Source organism: Sciurus vulgaris, assembly GCF_902686455.1.
Source record: "Sciurus vulgaris genome assembly, chromosome: 9".
NCBI lineage: Eukaryota > Metazoa > Chordata > Mammalia > Rodentia > Sciuridae > Sciurus > Sciurus vulgaris.
Window position 1 is genome coordinate 101839762 of NC_136469.1, and position 21554 is coordinate 101861315.

At 33.8% G+C, this 21554-nt stretch overlaps 1 protein-coding gene across 11 annotated transcripts in view; it reads right to left on the reverse strand.

Annotated features, from left to right (window-relative positions):
• Nucleotides 1–568: 568 nt before the first annotated feature.
• EXOC1 (exocyst complex component 1) overlaps nucleotides 569–21554 on the reverse strand; it is a 48411-nt gene continuing 27425 nt past the window's right edge. For all 11 annotated transcript variants that reach the window (XM_079153761.1, XM_079153762.1, XM_079153753.1 and 8 more), the window contains 9 exons: nucleotides 20294–20399; nucleotides 14841–15004; nucleotides 13939–14046; nucleotides 12733–12809; nucleotides 11462–11690; nucleotides 7508–7691; nucleotides 7032–7231; nucleotides 2957–3151; nucleotides 569–1260 (listed from right to left, as the gene is read on the reverse strand). In XM_079153761.1, coding sequence (XP_079009887.1) covers nucleotides 1108–1260; nucleotides 2957–3151; nucleotides 7032–7231; nucleotides 7508–7691; nucleotides 11462–11690; nucleotides 12733–12809; nucleotides 13939–14046; nucleotides 14841–15004; nucleotides 20294–20399 — 1416 coding nt within the window. In that variant the 3' untranslated portion in view covers nucleotides 569–1107. The remainder of the gene's footprint in view (nucleotides 1261–2956; nucleotides 3152–7031; nucleotides 7232–7507; nucleotides 7692–11461; nucleotides 11691–12732; nucleotides 12810–13938; nucleotides 14047–14840; nucleotides 15005–20293; nucleotides 20400–21554) is intronic.

A 21554-nucleotide genomic window follows, 5' to 3' on the forward strand; every position in this document is an offset into this window, starting at 1 on the left:
TAGTTTTACGATTTTCTCCATAAGGTCTTATGTCTCTTGAATTATTACCTTGGGCTCCCACAGTATATACCGTAGCTTAAGGAATTTAGTCTCTTGGTTTTGGAGGCTGGAATTCTGAGATCAGGGGGCAGCACAGCCAGGTCCTGTGAGAGCCTTCTTCTTGGCTTGTAAGAGATGCCTTCTCCAGTGTCCCCTCATAGAAGGGAGCAATCTGGTGTCTCTCCTATAAGGGCACCAGTTCTATAGTCAGGTATCCACCATTATGACCTCATTTAACCTTATTTACCTCCTTAAAAGCTCTATATCCAATGTTGTCACAGGGGGAATTAAGGATTCAGTATAATGAATTTTGGGGGGACACAATCCAATCCATAATACATCTCTTGTTAGATTTAGTCTTAAATGCTAATTATCTTTGGTGTTATTTAAGTGGCTGTATTTTTTCTTATTGTCTTGTTATCCTTCTTTTGAAGTGTTTTGTGGTATATGTATACTTGCAACTAATTTTTGTATACCAATTCTGTAAGAATTTGCTTTCATATAAAAGACAGCATATAAAACCCCACGATAATGCTACCAATAGCCAAATTTCTTTATTTCAGATTTATTAATACACAAGAGCCACATAATCCTGAAAATCTTAGTTTACAATGAATCATCACATAAGCTCTGTTCTTCATTTACACATTAGTGGGGAAAAAAGTCTGTACAATATTATAATAGTTACATGATTTTTAAGCAAAAGAAAAGTGGTAAGGGCTAAAGAACTTCCAATGTATTACATGTAGGACAACCACTCTCAAACACAAGAAATTAAGCAATAAAGGAAAATTTCCTGCTCGGACATTATAAAATACTAATGTCATTTTATGGTGACATGAGATAAAGGCTTTAAGTTAGTATACAACCCAATGGGCAGATAAAATTGCTATACAGTTTATACTTCTGCATTTAAATTTTTGTGGTATAGTATTACCCATTTCTGACATTAATATTACATCAATTTTTAAGTCTGGGTTCTCAAAGCAGTGGCTTTATTTTTTATATAGTGTCTGGTATACCTCTTAAGAATGTTTTATTCATTTATCTTTTCTTTTTTCAAAAGGTTTAGTGGGACTGTGCAATGCTGGAGCAATAATCTAGAATGTCCTGAATAGTGAATTCCATTGTAACGCCAGATCCTGGATAACAGCGAGCTATCAAACCTTCAAAGTGTTTGTACTGGCGTATAAATTCATCTTGCATGGAGTGCCACACCACCTATCGTTAAAAAGAAAACAAAAGCCATTAAATGATGAATAGGAATAATTTGTAATCAAGTACGTTGAAATAATTGCAAGTCACTGTATAAGAATTTGGTATAGTATAGTAGTTAAGAATATGCATTCTGGAGACAGAATCCTAAGACCTTCTGCTTGCAAGATCTGTGACCTCAAGCATATGATATCACTGCTCTTTGCCTCAAGTTTCTCATCTGTAAACCAGGGTATTAATAATAATATCTTGTCTTGCTAAGATTCAAGTGAGGGTTAAATGAATAAATATGTGCCTAGCACTTACAAGAGCATTTGACACAGACACTTGTTATGTTTTAGTTATTATACACAGATATGGCTATGCACAGTTATGTACAGAACTGACTAAAGATTAAATGAAATGCAATTACTGGTGTTTAAATTTCATTTCAGATCAAGTTTAAATTTTTCTTTATCTAAAGGTGATGGTGCAAAACATTGCTTGATGCTGGGGAAGACACCATGGTGAGCAAGATCCACTATCTGCAACTGAGTAACTATAAACTAGCAGTGAAGACTAATATGTAGACCATTATGAAGATAGAATTTGCTACACACTGACATAGTTGTTTAAATTTATTTACATTTATTGAAGCTCACTCTGCATCAGCACAGTTCAAAGTGTCTTGTGTATATATTATCCTATTTAAGTCTCAAGAGGACCTGGTAGGGTGGGTACTATGATCATCATCTTCATTTGACAGATAAGGAAATGTATTCTTCCTTCATAAATCCTAATTTCCTATCAATTTAAGACTAATCACTATTCCCTAAATGTTACTACACTTTTCATTTTTTAGCTCATGCTATTTCTTCTACCTAGAATGTTACCCTTCCCACTTGTTAAAATACTATTGATTTTCAGAAGTTAACACCTATCCCTCAATAGGCCTTCTATGATGTTAAAATCAGAATTATTCTTACTCATCTCTCGGTCTTTCAATATAAGGAACAATGGCTTAAGTCCCAAAGGACTTATAATCAGCATACTATAGTGATGTGACCACATCAATGTTCACAGTAGCTCAATTCACAATAATTAAGCTATGGAACCAACTTAGGTGCCCTTCAACAGATGAATAGATAAAGAAAATGAGGTATATATACACAATGGCATATTACTTTGCCATAAAGAAGTAAATTATGGCATTTTCCAGTAAATGGATGAAACTAGAGACTATCATGCTAAGTAAAATAAGCTATTCCTAAAAAAACAAAGATCAAATGTTCTCTCTGATATGCTAACACACAGTAAGGGGCTGGGGAGGGAAGAACAGAAGTTCACTGGATTAGACAAAGGGGAATGAAGGGATGAGAGGGGAGATGGGAATAGGAAAGACAGTAGAATGAATCAGACATAACTTTCCTTTGTTTGTATATGAATACATGAGCAGTGTAGCTCCACATCATGTACAACCAACAAGAATAGGAAGTTATACTCCATGTATGTATAATATGTCAAAATACACTCTACTGTTCATGTATATCTAAAAAGAACAAATAAAAAGTTAAAAAAAAAAAAAAGACTCTCCAAATAAAAAATAAAAGGATTAGAGATATAGCTCAGTGGTAAAGATCCCCTGGGTTCAATTCCCAATCCAACAAACAAACAAACAAACAAGCAAACAAAAATACCCCAAACCAAAAACCCTGAAGCATACCTGAAGTAAGTTTTCTTCTTCACATAAATGTTTATCAACCTTCTTATATAGGTTATCTAGACCTTTCTTCACTTCCTTTCCAGGATATTCTTTAATAACTTTACGAAGTTCTTGTTTGTTAAATGCAAGTTGGTAGCTCACTTCCTCCTCTCTTATACCTTGGGCTACCCGAGCTTCAACACCTTCAAAGAAATGCTTTAAGGAGATGAAAAGAAATAATGGTTAAGAATGACCGCTGTGGGGCTGGGGTTGTATGTAGCTCAGTGGTAGAGCACTTGCCTAGTACGTGTGAGGCACTGGGTTCGATCCTCAGCACCACATAAAAACAAATAAATGAGATAAAAGTACTGTGTCCATCTACAACTAAAAAATAAATAAATAAAAGAATGCCTGTTGTTATCATTTTAATTTTAAAAAGTAAGATAAAAGCTGGGTGTGGTGATGCATGCCTATACTTCCAGCTATTCAGGAGGCTGAGGTAGGAGGATGCCAAATTCAAGGCCAGCCTTGGCAACTTAGCCAGACCCTGTCTTAAAAATAAAAGTAGGCTGATTTTAAGTCCTTTAGGTATAGGCCAAGGAGTGGGAAAGCTGGGTCAAATGGTTAAAATCAGCATACTACAGTGATACAGCCACATCAATGTTCATAGCTGCTCAATTCAAATAGCCACATTGTGGAACCAACCTAGATGTCCTTCAATTGATGAATGGATAAAGAAACTGTGATACACACACACACACACACACACACACACACACACACACACACAATGGAATATTACTCAGCCATAAAGAATAATAAAATTATGGCATTTGCAGGCAAATGGATGAAATTGGAGAATATCATGCTAAGTGAGATAAACCAATCTCAAAAAAACAAAGGACAAATGATCTCGCTGATAAGTGGATGATGACACATAATGGGGGGTGGGAGGGAGGCAAGAATGGAGGAAGGAAGGACTGTATAGAGAGAAAAGAGAGGTGGGAGGAAAGGGGGGGAAGGAAAAAACAACAGAATGAATCAAACACCATTACCCTATGTAAATGTATGATTACACAAATGGTGTGCCTCTACTTCATGTACACACAGAGAAACAAGATGTATCCCATTTGATTACAATAAAATAAATTAAAAAAAAGTGAAAAAATAAATAAATAAAAGTAGGGCTGGGAATGTAGCTCAGTAGTAGAGCAATAGCTTAGCATGCAGAAGGCCCTGGGTTTAATCCTCAGTACTGAAACAAAATAAAACAAAACAAAAAAAACCAAAAACAGTATTATGAAACAGTACATATTCATTGTGTAAAAACCAGACAATATGTGGGAAAGTATAAATAACAATAACCTATTTACCACTTAGAGATAAACATTATTAACACTTTATATTTCCTTCTAATCTTTTGATGTAAATACACAATCGAAATTACAACTCCATACTCTGCGTTTTCCACTTATGTTTTTTTTGGTGCTGGGGACTGAACCCATAGCCTCATAAGGTGCTACACACATACTTTACCATGAGCTACACACACACCTTGATTTCTCTTAAGTACAAATTATAATGGTTACATAACATTCCATCCAAAAACTGAATCACTATTTAATCATTCCTCCAGTGCTGGATATTTTCCTTTTCGGGGAGTTGGCAAAAATCTAGTCATATTTTTAAAAATATCTCTTATAAATACAATTGTCATAAATATCTTTTGTATATAGTACTTACCCACAATACTAATTATTTTATTTTTTTAAATATGTTTTAGATGTTGATAGACCTTTATTTTATTCATTTATTTATATGTGGTGCTGAGAATCGAAGCCAGTGCCTCATGCATGCTAGGCAAGTGCTCCACTGCTGAGCCACAACCCCAGCCCCAACTAATTATTTTCTAGTGCAGACTTCAACAACTGTAATTACTCAGTTGAACAGTATGACTATTCTGAAGACCTTCATATGTACAAATTGCTTCCCAGGAAAGTTCAATCAATTTACATTTCTGTCAATAGTTGACAGAATGAAAAAGGACTTGTCATTTTATTCCATAATTTTTTGGCTATAAATGAAATTAATTTGCTTTCAAACATTGAGTAGTAATCCAGGACCTGTTCCTAGTTATATACTGGGGTCTTGGTACTTTAATGATTTTAAAAAGATCTTTATTTGAACATACTGATTATAGTATCATTACAAATATTCCTCTCAGGTTGTCTTTCAAGTATATTTGGATTTTTAATATGAAATTCTGCTGTCTGACATGCCTGTGAGCACTTTACAATATGATTTAATACTGACAAGTTCAATATTCTATCATTACCTTTTTTTTCCCTTTGGGTACTAGGGATTGAACCCAAGGGTGTTTTATCACTGAGTCACATTTCCAGCCCTTTTCATTTTTTTATTTTTTATTTTGGGAAAGGGTCTCACTAAGTTGTTTAGGGCTTCACTAAGTTGCTGAGGCTAGCCTCAAACTTGAGATCCTCCAGTCTCAGCCTCCCATGCTGCTGGGATTACAGGTGTGTGGCACAATGCCCAGCAATAAATGGATTTTTGATATATTTATTTTTTGAATATTGCCCCTTTATCAGAGACTAATAATTTTAACATATCATATACTGGCAAGGATAATCCTGACTCTCCATTCTTTAACTCTTATTTAGGTTTCAGGTCTTACTGAACTAGCTAGAACTCTGATAACTATGTTAAATAATACAGGAGCTTAGTGATGTTTTCACTTTAAATTTAATTTAAAAGAAAATGCCTAAAGGGGCTGTAGCTCAGTGGCAGAGCACCTGCCTAGCATGTATGAGGCACTGGGTTTGATCCTCAGCACCACATAAAAATAAAGGCATTCTGTCCATCTACAACTACAAAAAAAAAAAAAAAAAAAAAAAAAAAAAAATTAAAAAGAAAAGAAAATGCCTACAATGCTGCAGTTAAGTATCATATAGGTTTTAGGCCCGAGATGGAACCTTTTTTTTGGGTTTATCAGGGATTGAACCCAGAAGTGCTTAACCACTGAACTACAACCCCAACTCTTCTAAAAAAATTTAATTTGAGACAGGGTCTCACTAGGTTATTTACGGTCTCACTAAATTGTTGAGGCTGTCTTCGAACCTGTGATCTTCTTGACTCAGCCTTCAGAGCTGCTGGGATTTTAGGCATGCCACCATTTGTTTGAGTACCTGCTGGGTGTGGTGAAGTATGCTTGTAATCCCAGCAGCTTGGGAGGCTGAGGCAGGAGTTCAAAGCCAGCCTCAGAAACTTAGTGAGGCCCTAAGCAACTCAGTGAGACTCTCTCTCTCTAAATAAAATACAAAAATGGACTGGGGATGTAGCTCAGTGGCTAAGCATCCCTGGGTTCAATACCCTACACCAAAAAAAAAAAAAAAAAAAAACCAAAAAAGTACCTGTCCTTAAGTTTTATAAGGGATTGATTCTGTATTTGATTAAATGTCTTTCAAACATTTCTTGATACATATTTGCAACAGATACATATTATTTGGTTCTAGTTTCAAATTAAAAACTTATAAAAGATGATTGATCACACTATGGGCAAAGTTAGAAGGGTTCATTTAAGCTTCCACTATGTTGTATAACTACCCTAAAATCATCATTTTTTAACTCTAATCATTAGATCTTCTTTGGAAAATACCTCAAGTTAGGAAAGAAAGGAAAGCAAAAGGTAATGTACAAAACAAATCTTGTTTTTCCTTTTATCTTGGAATAGACTGGACATTATGAGGCAAGAATGGCAAGAGTCTGATCTAAGAGAAAACCCAGTCTAGGTTCACCCCCTTGCTTTTACTATTTTGATGGCAGGCAAGTTTATTTACTTTCAGTTTCTTCATCTGTAAAACAAGACAATACTATCTTAGCCCAATCAATTTTCACAATAAAAAGAAATAATCTACATAGAACATCTAGCAGTTTCTTGCATATTGGTATCTTTGATAACTCAATCTCTCCCTGTGTCAATATACTAGCACATTTAAGATAAATAAATATGTTATTTGCATGTAAAAGGATTTACACAGGTACATAATCAGGAAAAAATTCTGAATGAAAATATATTTACATTTAGTTTTTCAAGAGGTTGTCCTAAAGAGTAGATGACGTAAGACTGAAGGTGATCTGTATATTTCTGTTTGGCTTCCTTTTTTTCAGCTTCTAGACAGGAGATTTTCAAACGAGAAAGAGTTGCAAAAATATGGTGAAAGTTTTCCATCATAACCACATCCCTGGGGGTCTTCTGGCTTTCATTTGCTACTTTCTCCACTAAAATCAAAGTAAAAAAAAGTTAAACAGCATCTGATTTTTTTGTGTGTTTAAAAATGGTTTTTAATTTTGCATAGTGATAAGCCCATATGAACTCTAAAATATAAGTGGTTCTTGAATATGAATGGGTTTCATGTACTGATTACTTGGCAAATATAAGAAATCTTTAATTTCAGAAAATTTAAAAAAGACCATAGAATATGGAAAACAAAAGACATATATGTCTCCAATGTTTGAGTTACCAGAAATAATAAAAACAAGAGCCATAAAAATTACCATTGACAAACACTCCTCTGATGAGTTTGGTATATGCTTTATCCAGATCTCCACGCCGCTCTGCACTTTTAAAGATTGATTCTGCGAGTCCAGCAAATTCTTCAAATTCAGCAACAAATGGAAGAATTCCTACCTTACTCTTCTTTGATATCTTTACTTCTTCCATTTGCCTTATTTGATTACTCTAAAGTTAGGCAGAAAGCAGGGGAGAGAAATAGCCAAGCAACTTAGAAACTACATATAATTATAATCAAATGCATACATCATGAAGGCAGGAATTTAGTACCTAGAATATATGGAATGCTTATTTATAGCTTGAACTGATGAAGATTAATCACAAGAAGGATAACCAAGAAACACTAATTGTATGGATTAAAAAACATTTTTTAATGTTTTATTTAAGAAAATAAGATCAAATAAGGAAAAATCAAAATTATTTCAGAGAAGATACATTTAAGAATTGTGAACTTAAGAGTCTGTCAAATAAAAACAATAAATATGCAATTCTATCATTTATGGGTGATGGGTGACTGCCCATTCTGAGTTAGAGCAGAGCAGACACTGGATACATGTTAAGATCTCTCTGGGTTACTAAAACGGTGGCCATATGGCCAAATTTTAGAACAATAGCCATTTCCAATTTTTGTCAATCTAAAATTTCTATTTGGATAGGAAAATTTTTTCTTTGGGAGCATAGTAATGGATAGGTATTTCTATTGTGGGTTTGCATTATATAGTAGACCATATATTAATGCCTTATTCTAAGTTTAGCAAAGTGCCTGTGCATGATGGCAATCAAGTGTAAAAGGAGGATGTTTTATATAAACAGAATCCAGACATCTGGGTTGAAAAAGAACTATGGCTTCAATTATGGATCTATGAAATTTTTAGGTGATCTAGATCTACTCACAGTAAGAATTAAATACTCAAATCATTTCAACTTCTTCCTAAAATTTCATGTGTCACAACTTTGGGAGTATAATTGGAACATTAGGAATAGGTTGCAGAGTATTAGTATAATAAGGTCTGAGGAGTCCTGCCAACTATTTCATATTATCTTTACTAATGTTACTCTTCAGTAACGTTGATAACCGTGAGGTGTAAAAATGGATGCAGCAGAAAAGGAAAAATGTCTGGGTTTCAGTATCAGCTCTGTGACTTTTTAACTGTTGACTTGGGCAAGTCACTTCACCTGCTGGTGGGTGGTCTGAATGAGATGGTGTGTGCAAAATGCTTAGATCTGTGTTTGGTACGTAGTAAACACTCATTATGAAGGCTGGTCTATTGTTCTTACTAAGCTTCATATAGGTATTTTTCTGTATAGCATTTAAATACACAGGACATATAGTTTGAAGATATTTGAACATTAATAGGAAATGTGTTTGTGTGTATAAACCCAGGTTATTGTATGTGTTAAGCATGTGTTCTACCACTGAGCTGTACAGACCCAGTCCCAGGAAATGTTTTGTTTCATATTATCTTATCTATTTATCTGTCTGTCTTATCTACCTACCTATCATTTTATGGTACTGGGCACTGAACCCAGGTGCTCGACATCTGAGCTACATTCCCCAGTCTTTTTCATTTTGAGACAGGGTCTCACTAAGCTGCCAAGGCTGTCCTTGAACTTGTGATCCTACTGCCTCAGCCTCCTGAGTAGCTAGGATTACAGGTGTGCACCAGCACACCCAACAGGGAATATGTTAAATCCTCTCTGGATCTGTGATAAGCATAGGGTAGAAATAGTGCATTCATAAGAAAAGGGTCATCAATAAAAAAATTCTGACAAAAATCATCCAAATTTCTCTCAAGGTGTTACCCAATCATACTGCCATCATCAGAATAACATGCAGGTGTTTAAGATTACAACTTTGATGATAGCCAGATATTATATTATTTGTCCATGGCAATTTAACTAATTCAAATAATTCTTAAAGGTTTAAGAGAGAAAAATCTATATCACCATAGTGTGAAGAATCCTGAAAGGCAAATGAAATATGGTTAAGACAAGTTCTGGACTAAAGAATTCTCCTTGGCAGTCCCTGATGTATAAGTAAGTGACTCTGTAAATTTAGCTCTAGTACAGGCAAGGATTAGCTTCTTGTCCCAGTCTTTGAAGAACACCTGATACTTTGTGCTTAAGCACCTAAAGGAACAGTAGAACTCAGGTGCTGTTCCATTTTCTGTGGTCATCTGACAATCATGCTTTTTGCTCAACACACACAGATATATTCATTACCTTTTCAAATTCTTTATGCCCTAGGTTTTGCTCTAAATACCAAACTATACAACACTGCTGGGAATACAATCTACCAGACACCATGAGAAGATGTGATTTAAAACAGGAAACAAAAAGATGAATGACAGGCAGCAGAAGGAACCATCTTTCTCTTCAGTAGCAATAAGTAGGCCCTTTAGATACATATGAAATTTAGGAGATAATGTGAATTTACACCTTTGTATATGTTACATCATTTTTCTACTACCTTGTCTTGAGAGTAACTTGACCATTCTTTAATAAGTCATTATTAATTACACAGCTTTGGGGTAGTAGGCTCTTATTTTATGCCAGACAAGTGCTAAGCATTTCATTTGAACCAACTGCTACATCCTAAGTTCTACTGGGTCAAGAGGGACTCCATGAACTTTTGTTTTACTGATAAAAGCAACTAAGACTTCATATTCTGGAAATAGGTAGTGTTCTTATGATTTAGTGTTCTAACTGCATCATATAGAACTCATGATCTTAGCCTTTGGTAGCTCTTCCTTTTCTTTTTAGATATCAGCCAGCAGTCAGACCTTCCTGGAGAGGGAGGTGGGCAATGAGGGGGAAGAAAACTTTAAATGGTCAAATTTCACATTATTTCCAATACCAAGTGAACTTATGTTGATAGGATTAAAAAGTTTATTGAAGAGAGAGTCAAGTTTCTACCATGGATTGCCTTTATAGTTTCAAAAACTCTTGTAAATATTATTTTTTAAAAGTATTAAAAAATGAGCCAGGTGTGATGGCATACACCTGCAATCTCAGCTACTTAAGAAGCAAAAGAAGGAGGACTACAAGATTGAGGCCAGCCTGGGCAACTTAGCAGACTCTAGTCTGAAAATAAAATTTTAAAAAAGACTAGAGATGTGGCTCAGTGATGGAGTGCTTACTTACCATGTTTAGGCCCAATAAACTCCTGAAATAAAAAAAATTTATAAAAATGACATGGATTTTTAATTGTCCTTAATATTTTTTTTACCTCTCATTATTCTATGGATATTCAGGAGCTATCTATAACTGAGAGGTTAACAGAGTAGAAATATTCAAATGATACAGTATACATTTTTACAAAGTAAATACATGAATAAGATGAAACTTTTTTTTAAGGACCTGATCCAGCTCAATTCAAATCTACAAACTTATTCAAACCTAACAGACAAAAAAAAATTGCTAATGATTTTTTCCCTACTAGAATAATGAAAATAATGATTGCTGGAAGTTATTATAATAGTTTATTCTTAAAATAAAACAATGTAATTATTAAAATTATTAAACTATTAAAATAAACTATAAATTAATTGAAATTAGCTTTCTCAGATTAATATAATAAAAAATTGTTTAACAATAAATCCACATGACAGTTTCACTTTTTCCATGAAGTCAATGGTCACTGGTCAAGTAACAGATGTCAGTAACCAGTGGTTCTCTTGAGCAGCTGCTGCCACTCTGCCACCTACTCTAGAACTTGCCAAGATTCACAGCACAGAAGGGAAATTGGCTGGCATAGTGCCATCCAACTAGGTGTTCATATAGGTTGATGCCAATACCCATTTTCAAGGGCTTTGGGATGCAAAAACTAGAAGCTCAAGAGAAAGCTGGAGACCCCTTGACTTAAGTACATTTACTTATTTTAACAAAATAATTAGAATTATTGTTTTTTAAGAAAAAACAAAACAAAATCAACTTACAATGCATTTGTCAAAGTTCCTTTTGACAGTCACCAAAACATTTCCCAATGTAGTACTTAGAAAAGAAGCAGGGTCCACGTTTTGTGCAGTCCATACATGGTGACTCATTTTGACTAGCATGTAAAGGGAGTTAAAACTATCAATTTTGTCTCCTAATGCAATTAGATTGTTTAGTTCTGGTTCAATGCAGCGAAATATTTTAATCATCATTTGGCGAATCATATCTTTCCTGTTTAAAAAAATATAAAAATACAGAAAATTATTACAAGCTTCAGGTAAATTAACCTTTAATTCATAATATAAAAAAAAGATGGCCTGGGGCTGTAGCTCAGGGTAGAGAGCTTGCCTTGCATGTGCAAGACACTGGGTTCGATCCTCAGAATCACATAAAAACAAATAAACCAAGATATTGTGTCCATCTATAACTAAAAAATATTAAAAAGGCGACTAAGGTGCTGAGGTTGTAGCTCAGTGGTACAGCGCTTGCCTAGCATGCGTGAGGCACTGGGTTTGATTCCTGCACCACATATAAAGGTCCATTAACAACTAAAAAAAATGTGTACTTTCTTTTTTTCTTTTTTTGGTACCAAGGATTGAACTCAGGGGCATTCAACCACTGAACCACATCCCCAGTCCTATTTTGTATTTTATTTAGAGACATGGTCTCATTGAGTTGCTTAGTGCCTCACCATTGCTGAGGCTGGCTTTGAACTCCCAATCCTCCTGTCTCAGTCTCCCAAGTCACTGGGATTACACGTGTGCACCACCACACCTGGCTAAAATTTAGTATTTCAACAAATATAATATCCAAATATGATGAATTTTTTACTCCAAAATTTCCAGGGTAAAAATATTTTACTGAAGGTAAGTTCTATCACTCAAATTAGCTTTATGTCATTTGTAAAGCTGGATCCTGAAATGTGCTTCGTGAGTTCGAAGAAATCCACTATAATTCAAAGGCTGTCTCCTATAAGCAAATGTCAGAATTTAATGAATCTTCTGTGATTACTGGAAAGAAGAGTTGAAGGGCCACACAAAAGTAACATGGATATGTATATCAGTGCTGTCGGTTACTGAGAAACATCTGTGCTCCTCAATGAGCAGTACTTCTCCAGGTTTTAAAATTTTTTTTTTTTTTTTTTTTTTTTTTTGTGCTAGGGACTGATCCCAGGCCATGTGCATGCTAGGAAAGCACTCAACCAACTATATCCCCAGCCCACTGAATGTTTAATTTTTTCCAAAATAAACAAGAGACATTAACAAAGACATACTCAGATGAAACAGTCAGTTGTGTGCCAGAATTATGTTGCCGTGATAATGTTCCTCCATCCAGGTCCTCTGCTTCAGTCTGTAAAAATTATTCAGGTACTTTACATAATAAAAGACCAACAACTTGATTAGCTTATATAGCAAGTCTGCTCAGTCTTAAAATGCCTAGGAGAGACTATATTATGAAAAATGATGATTTTTTATTGGTGTTATTACTAATGAAGCTATATAATTTAGTGTTCTACTTAAGGATATCATGAAATGCTTTGTTCTTAGATTTTTATCTGAGAAGTACTGTGGGTTGAGAAGGCGTACTTGTCTGTGTGCACATGATGAGGAGAGGATGAGTGCTAGAGGCTAGGACGTACTGGGAATGGCAAGGCAACTCAGCAAAAAAGTGGAAAATGTCCAAAAGCAATTTTTAAAAAGAGAATTGAAACAAAGAAAACTCATCCATCACTGTATTAAAACTTCTGCACTTAAAAAGGTATCAAAAATTCTTAAGCAACACCACCAATACCATCATTAGCAACAAAGAAATCCCAACCATTTCTAATAACATAAAAATCAGTCATAAAATGAATTTAAGGCAAACATGTTTTAGATGGCCTTAATTTAAAATTCATTGTTTTGTGTTTTCGAGTTCTTCAAAATATCCTAGAAAATTTCTTATTTTGTTTTCTTACATTTATGTTACCCAAAAAGCATTGTTGAACAGTCATCATTATATCTGTTTTATAGAAGAGAAAACTAGGGATTAAATAATTGACTTAGAGTTTCTAGTTAGTAACAAAATCATAAAACAGATTCAGATTTGAGGCCTTTTTGCTACATCACAGTATATGCTCAAGCATCATTTAAAAAATACAAGCATATGTGATGTGTGTGAGTGTATTTTTTTTTTGTGGTAATTATTTGAAATGTTAAAATTATTTTTTGAGTAATGTTCTTCAGAAAGTAAATGCAAAAATTTTTCTCCTCACCAATTCAGAGAATGTTTTATTAGGTTTAAAACATTCTGGACTATTCCGTGCTCAAACTCCAACTATCACTGCTTTTATTATTTTATGATATGACAAAATGTTTAAAGATCACTACATCACAAATTCTTTCCTTTTCTGTTTGGATAATGAAACTGTGACCACATGCTAATTAGTTTAATTATGTTACAGACCATAAATACTAGTCAAAATAGATGCACATCATACCATAGTTCCTGGCATACTTGGATGTTGCTGCAGTTTGAAAAATTTACTTATGAAGTCCTGTTCTGCCAGACACAGGGGCTCCAGTTCACTTAGTACCTGTTCAAAGATCTAAAGAAAACCAAACAAATGATCCTATAGTGAAAACTGTATGAAATATTTAACATTCCATACTTAATTCACTCTTTACATGGACCTGGGTTATATAGAATTGCCTTTGGGCTTCTGTTGAGATATTAAAGAACCCCATAGATAACCTCTTCCCAAACTGGTAGGATAATGTAGTAAAATCCAGGTAAAGTAGGCCCATAGAACATACCTAAAAAAACTCAGTTATTCACTTCAAATCTAGAAAGAGGAACACAGAGATAAACTTTTATAATTTATTTGATACAATGCAGAGCCCAGTTAAGCTATTATTTTCTCTTTGTGGTTATTCAAATAACTTAGAGATGAGAGCACTTTATGACTGACTGAATTATTGATTTTTTTTTTTTTTTTTTTTGGTACTGGGGAATGAACTCAGGGGTGCTCTGCCATGGAGTTACACTTCCAGTCCTTTTTATTTTTTATACTAAGGGTCTTGTTAAGCTGCTGAGGCTGGCCTTGAACTTGCGACCCTCATGCCTCAGCCTTCTGAGTTGCTGGGATTATAGGCATGCACTATGGTGTCTGACACTTTATGATTTATGACAAATGAATTTTAATAAAGCTTTTGTTATTTAATTGAAAATTTACATTTTAGTTGCCATTTGACTAGATTCAATTCAGAATTGGAAAGACATGGCTAGTGTCTTAAGGAAAGTCAAAAGAACCTAAATCTTTGAACACACTTAAAGCAACTGTGAACTGCTATTAGAAAAGAAAAGCAATGTTAATGTTAGGAAGTGCTTGCTTTATTTTACCTTATCAAATTTGGTTCTGTCGGCGACATCAAGATCAGAGGCAGACATATTTCCCATATCCAATAGGGAAGATGACTGGGATCTGCGATTCCCTGAACTCTGAACACTGAGTTTATTTAGACTAGAAGTAGATCCAGTTAATTTCCCAGAACTTCCATGAAGACCTAAGAAATAATAAAACTTTGAAAGCTGCGATCTTTACAAACAAAAGATATGGAGTATAAATCAGGGCTACCTTCTACTGTCTTGGTCTTCCAGGGCTCACATTACTTAGTGCACATGGGACAGGATATACAGTGTCCCAGTCATTTAGTAACATTTGTGTCCCATTCCAGTGCATATTGTAAAGAGAAGCAAAACTACACAAATCCATAGAAGAGGACTGAAAGGACCTTAAAGATCATACGGTCTATATCCTGCCTTGTTAGCATACTAGCTACCATGATTGTTTTACTTCTGAAGAAAACTGCCTGTATCACTTAAATGCCTGTATCCATATTAAAGCAGTGTATTAGGTTGAACTACACATAACTGCCAATACTTAATCGCTGCCCTATAAAAAAGCCAGTTACATATAACTCAATATATTCTAGGGCCCAGAATCTTTGCTTTTCTAGCAAATGAACTAATAAACTGCAGTTCTTTAAAAACTAGAAAACACAGAGAAGAAAAGTATACTGAGAATTTACTATTCTTAAAACACAACTAAAATGTAATGCATATATCACTAACCATACTTATTATGAGCATCTGTGTTGAGGGTGAATTTAGGTATCCTTCATAGCCATGAAGAAAAGAAAGAACATATGGCTGGACAATATCACACAACAACAAAGAATTAAAGGATTCAAATTTTAAAAGAAAATGTGATGTTTTGACTCAGCATTAAACATAAACAATAAATATAATATTTTAAAAACATTTTTCTTCAATACCTCTCAGTTAATTTGTACTACTTGCTAATGGTCAGAGGGACAAATGGAGATCTAATAAGGGCAAGTAAAGACAAACTTCGGCTTCATTATGCAAATCTGACCATATCTGTAATTTTTTTAAAAATAGTTTCTAAACACAGCCTGAAAATAGAAGTTTGATGGTTAAGTCTTTTCATAAATTTCTGACACAAGTGTTACTATTTGCCATATCATTTTTACTATACTACATATTTCTCAGATATAGCCATACCACTACTAGCATGCTGGTTTTCTTTCTCCAATACCTGGCAGTTCAGAGCAATCTACATTTCTGGCATTAATTTTTTTCAAGACAAATAACTAGTTTCTAGACATTAAACAAACATGCATTGAGAATACCTTCTAATACACTAAGCATACTCACTCTCTGTTTCCTGTTTGACAGCACTTTCTTTTCGAGGCAGTGTAGCTGTGATGGATTAGGTTGCAAGCATCAAAGACAAAGACAAGTTAATAAACTGCAATTTGCACAAACCATGCACAAGAGGAAGTTAAAGCTCTAGTTTAAAAGACACATGCAAAGAACCATGAGCATCAAGTAACAAGAAGTGCAAACACATGTTTAGTTGGTCAGCTACTGTTTGAGAAATTATGAAAGAAAAAACTTAACTAATTTTTAATGTATTATATTTTATATATATTCAGGAAAAAAATCTATATTTGTCAACACCCCCCACATATTTTTAAATGATTGTTTTTTAAGTTAGGAAGTTGGTACACTTAAATTTAAAGGATAATTTGCAAGTTCTGGTTTCTTGAGAAAATGAAGTTCAAACAATAATTTAATATAGTGGAAATTAGAATGAAGTTGCAGATTTAGACATCAACAATCTTTGTTCCCTGAAAGCTCCTGAAAGGAATCTTTACTGTGCTAAATAATTTCAGACTGTGTCTTGTAAAAAAAAATTATGTAAGGGCTTTAATATCATTTTAAAAATAAAACCAAATATCAAGCTTAATTATTGAGTAACTGGCTTGTGAAAAGGCACATATCATAATACTAACAATCAGGAGATGTGTGAATGGAAGGGGAGGTTGAGGGAACAGATTTAATACAGAATTTTGAACTCTTTTAGGGTCATTTGGCATTTCTTTTATTCTAAAATTTTGCTTTAGATAACATTTATATATCACTTTAAGACCTCATTTTGTGAACCATGCTAAACTCAAATAAGAAGTTAATGTAAAAGACAAAAAAATATTAACCATAGACTAAAAGAGAAAGCTAAAGAATATAATCAGAGAATAATGTGTCAGTTGACACTATCTCTGAACACTTCAAGGCAAAAGCCCAAGCATAAGCTTTTAATTTGTTAAACCTGTGACACAGATATCATCCCAGCCTTGGCTACCTGACGCTCAAGTGAATATGAAGCAAAAATCCTGGACATTAAAGTGGCAAAGAGGGATTGCAGTGGAGATAATAGCTAACTAATCTGAACAGTACTTTTAAGTGGTCTTTGGGTACCAATATGCCATGTTCACTTGTTTTGGGACAAAGCCTAATATTTATGTAATTTTCTTTCTTTTAGTAGCCAACAGTGAATACAGAGTTACTAGAAGTGCCCATTAATTATCATTTGGGGCTCATAAAAACAATCTATGCTATTTATTAGTAACAAGAGATAAAACTCAGGTAAAAATTCAAATGTCTTTAATTAATCCCCAGGAGAATGTAAACTTAATAAGAGTAAAGTCTTGTTCATTGTTGCATTCTCAGTACCTACTGAATAGTAAGTAATAGGCATTATTATATGTGATTAATGAATAATTATTAAATTGCTCTTCTAGCCAGTTCTAAATTGAGCCTTGTATTCAACAAATTTTAGAATTAACAAGATTTCTTAGTTCAGTGGAGAAACAATGATATAATGATTTTGGCCCATCATTTTTAAGAATTTATAATATTAAATAGGAGGGACAAGAGTAACTATATAAATATATTATTAAGGAACTGTCATGTAGAAAAAAATGGGCAATTTAAAAAATAATTACTGAACTTCCTTTGCTGTCATTTCATTGAAGTACATTTGTAGACTGCAAAGAAAAAAATGTACCAAAATACTCATCCTAGGGTAAAAATTCTTTGCCTCTGAGGATATCAAAGTAAACTTACTAATCAAACTTACTAATTATCTATATAAAGACCTTATCACATACTTTGCTGGCATCTTTAATATATACTGAATTATTTGAATGAAGTAGATGTTAAAGATTTGAGTTGTCTTAAAAAAGAAGGGGTTCCCTCTTTATAACTGTAGTGACTATGCAGTTTCCCTTTGTTAGATACATTTCATCTCACAGTTCATATCAGTATCTGTTCTTATCAGCGAGTAAAAAGTAAGAGAAATTTAAATTTCATGTGTAATTACTTATGATTCACTGAAAAGTTATCGCTCCAAATTTTCAGGTTTCTATTTTAATTTACTACTACTAAAAATTAATTTAAATGTCATCATTGGAAAAAAATCTTTGAAATAACTAACATTTTGCCTTATTCAGCACTTCTCAAGTCATTTGTATTTCACTTGAAATTTACTTTTAAAATGCCAACTAATTAGATCTTCAGAGATGAACCAAACTCTTTTTATCCTCTGAATTAGTTTTCCTTCTCTTATAGCTAAGATCAAAATAGTTGCTACTGCAAGTTTCTAGGACATCAACTGTCACAAAATTACTCTCCTATTCTTTGTTTTTTAATAGATACATAAGAGAAATATAATTTCGACACTTCTAAAAACTGTGAAACTGCCTTCTACATTTGTATAATGTGAATTAAAAATGTTTTTAATGAAATAATTTAATAACTTCTCAAGGGGTAAGAAAGAAAAAGTTTAGGTTTCAGGTTAACACAATGATAACATTAAGATACTATTATACTTGATTTAAGTTATGTTTTTATTATTTCATTTATCTTAATGTGGCTCTGACTTGTCTTCATATACTGAAGTCATCTCGATATAAAATGGTTTACTAACAAGTGGTGACGAATATACTTAATGAAAACATTAAACATGTAACTGCATTAATAATATGCTCTTCACTCAAAAAAAGCATAACATATCCACAGTGAAACATTAACAAGAATATAAACACACCACTGTTCAAGAACAATTAACCTTTAGGATGAGTTAGCATTTGTTTCCAAAAGCCTAATGTCCCAAGATTCTTATCAGTAAAGTGTATGTATTAACAGTCAAATTCAAACAATTTCTAATGTCTGGACAGCATAATTAATATATTGGTGTTGTATTATTATTATTATTAATTTTTTTTTTTTTTTTGGTATCAGGGATTGAATCCAGTGGCTCTTAACCACTGAGCTACATCCCCATCCCTTTTTACATTTTATTTAGAGACAGGGTCTCCCTAAGTTGCTTAGGGCTTTGCTAAGTTGCTGGGCCTGGCTTTGAACTCATGATCCTCCTGCTTTAGCCTCCCAAACCGCTGAGATTATAGGTGAGGGCCACCAGGCCTGGCTGGTGGTGTAGTTTTTATATAACAGGGAGTTACAAAATAATTACCTCTAAAGACAGTCTTCTCTGTCCCTAAAGAATGGAAACATATGTTATCTTTTTTTTTTTTTTTTTTTTAAATCAAGTTTACTGGTTACTGAGTTGCTTAGGGCATAGGCTACTTTCAACAAGCAAATGCTAAACTCATTATTCTAAAGGACAGCTATGCAGACATAGTGAGGAGTACACAATGTAGCCCTGTTAAGGCCAGGTCTGGACTTGAATAGGCACAGAACTTCATCCAAAGGGAACTCCAGAGATGGGTACATGCAAGAGCAGAACTTGGCCTCAGCACATCACCTTCCTTAACTTGATACTTTCACTGGCTATTCTTACAAATAACGTTTTCGTCCATTTAAAAAATTTAGAAGCAACAAAAAAATAACATGTTCAAAAAATAATATGTAACAAAAAATAAATAGTATTTTAGGAAAATAAGGCATAATCATAGGAGAAATTTTGGTGGCATTGTTATAGTCCCTTGATTGGGGAGAAAAATACTTAATTTTCTCTTTAATTCAAAACAGCCAGTGAGAAGTAAGAAGCCAGGAATTACTTTCAGTTCTCTGAAGAGAGCAATGACTTAAGAGATCAATGACCTGCGCCCAACTGTTACAAAGATCTTCTAGGGAATCAAACTGAACTCAACATTAGTCTCAGAGTCTAATACTTTCTCTACCATACTGTGCTTCATCTTCTCATCAACTGTTTACCCTATGAATGTAATTTTCATTTATAGCAGAAACACATAATTGCTGGCCCAAAATCCACACACTGTAGAGTTTTAATTAGTAAAAAAAAAGTGTTTTTTTCCATGAAACACCTGTAAATCAAAGTATTAGATCTCTTCTTTCATTAATTCTATTGTATCTTCTTTCACTTTGTTTAAAACGTTTTAGAATTATCTGTCATAAACAAAATCATTCATAAAAGGAAGACAATGAACCAACGTGCCTAAGCTTACCAAACTTCTTGCTTTCTTTAGTTGTGCCGGTCATCTTGATCTTTGCAACTTCAAAGAAATCTTTGATTTCTCTTTCATACAGTCGGGATAAATAATCCATGTAATTCTTAAAATAAATGTAATATGTACTTCTTATTAATAAAACATACATAACAACTTCTACTTTCCACTCTCCACCCAATCCTTCATGCTTTTTGTAAATTTTTTGGTCAAAAACCTTAATGCATTTAACAGTATATTAAAAAATAGGCTATTTTCTGTTATTCAAATTTTAAAAAACTTGAATAGGCATCGTAACATTGACAATCTATGAAACAGGAAGCCAACACAATCATACTTCTTTCACACTTTTTCTTTTTATACTGGGGACTGTACCCAGGGGTGCTGTACCATTGCTCTATATTTCCAGTCCTTTTTATTTCGAGACAGGGTCTAAATATGTTGCTGAGGGTCTTACTAAAGTTGCTGAGGTTGGCCTCAAACTTGTGATCCTAAACTGAGGCTCCCATGTCACTGGGATTACAGGTATATACCACTGTACCTAGCACCTCTGCACACTTTAAATATTGTTACAATCATACTGGATAGAATATTGAACCAGGGCAATCGTGTTTCTGCTGTCTCTGTTGTGATGACAGCACAGTAATTCACTCTGTTAGTCTCACACAGGACACAGAAGTGGTTTTGATGTTTTGCTATGATTGTGTAACAATTCATCTCTAATGAATTGTTTCCTTGGGACAATATCCTAAGGTCCCTAGGGGCCAAAGAGTATGAGCATCTTTATGATTCTTCCTCCATATTGCTATGTTGCTTGAGTAATACACAGTGTCATTGGCAAAGAAGGAGAACACTTAGGTTCACTGAGCCTTTGTTGGACTTGGGTATTATCCCAATATAGGTTATTTTCAATCAGAATTTAGAACAACTCTTAGTTTTCATAATTACTGTATTTTCTTGAAACGGATTTGATTAACTATTCCTTATATGAAAACATAAATTATTTAGCATGCAAACTAATTTCTTCATCATCTCTGCTTATTGTCACATAGAAACACTTTATGCCCTCAGGAAATATTCTTCAACAGAGGAGACTATACATTTTCCCAAGTCCTAAGTCAAATGCATTATATCATAGAGTTTGACTAAATTTAAACAAATAAACAACAGAAAAATTGTTTCTAGTAATTAAAAAAATTATCAAGGAATCTAAGCTTCAACTTCCTTTATTACCTCAAATTAATATATTGCTGTTTAGAAC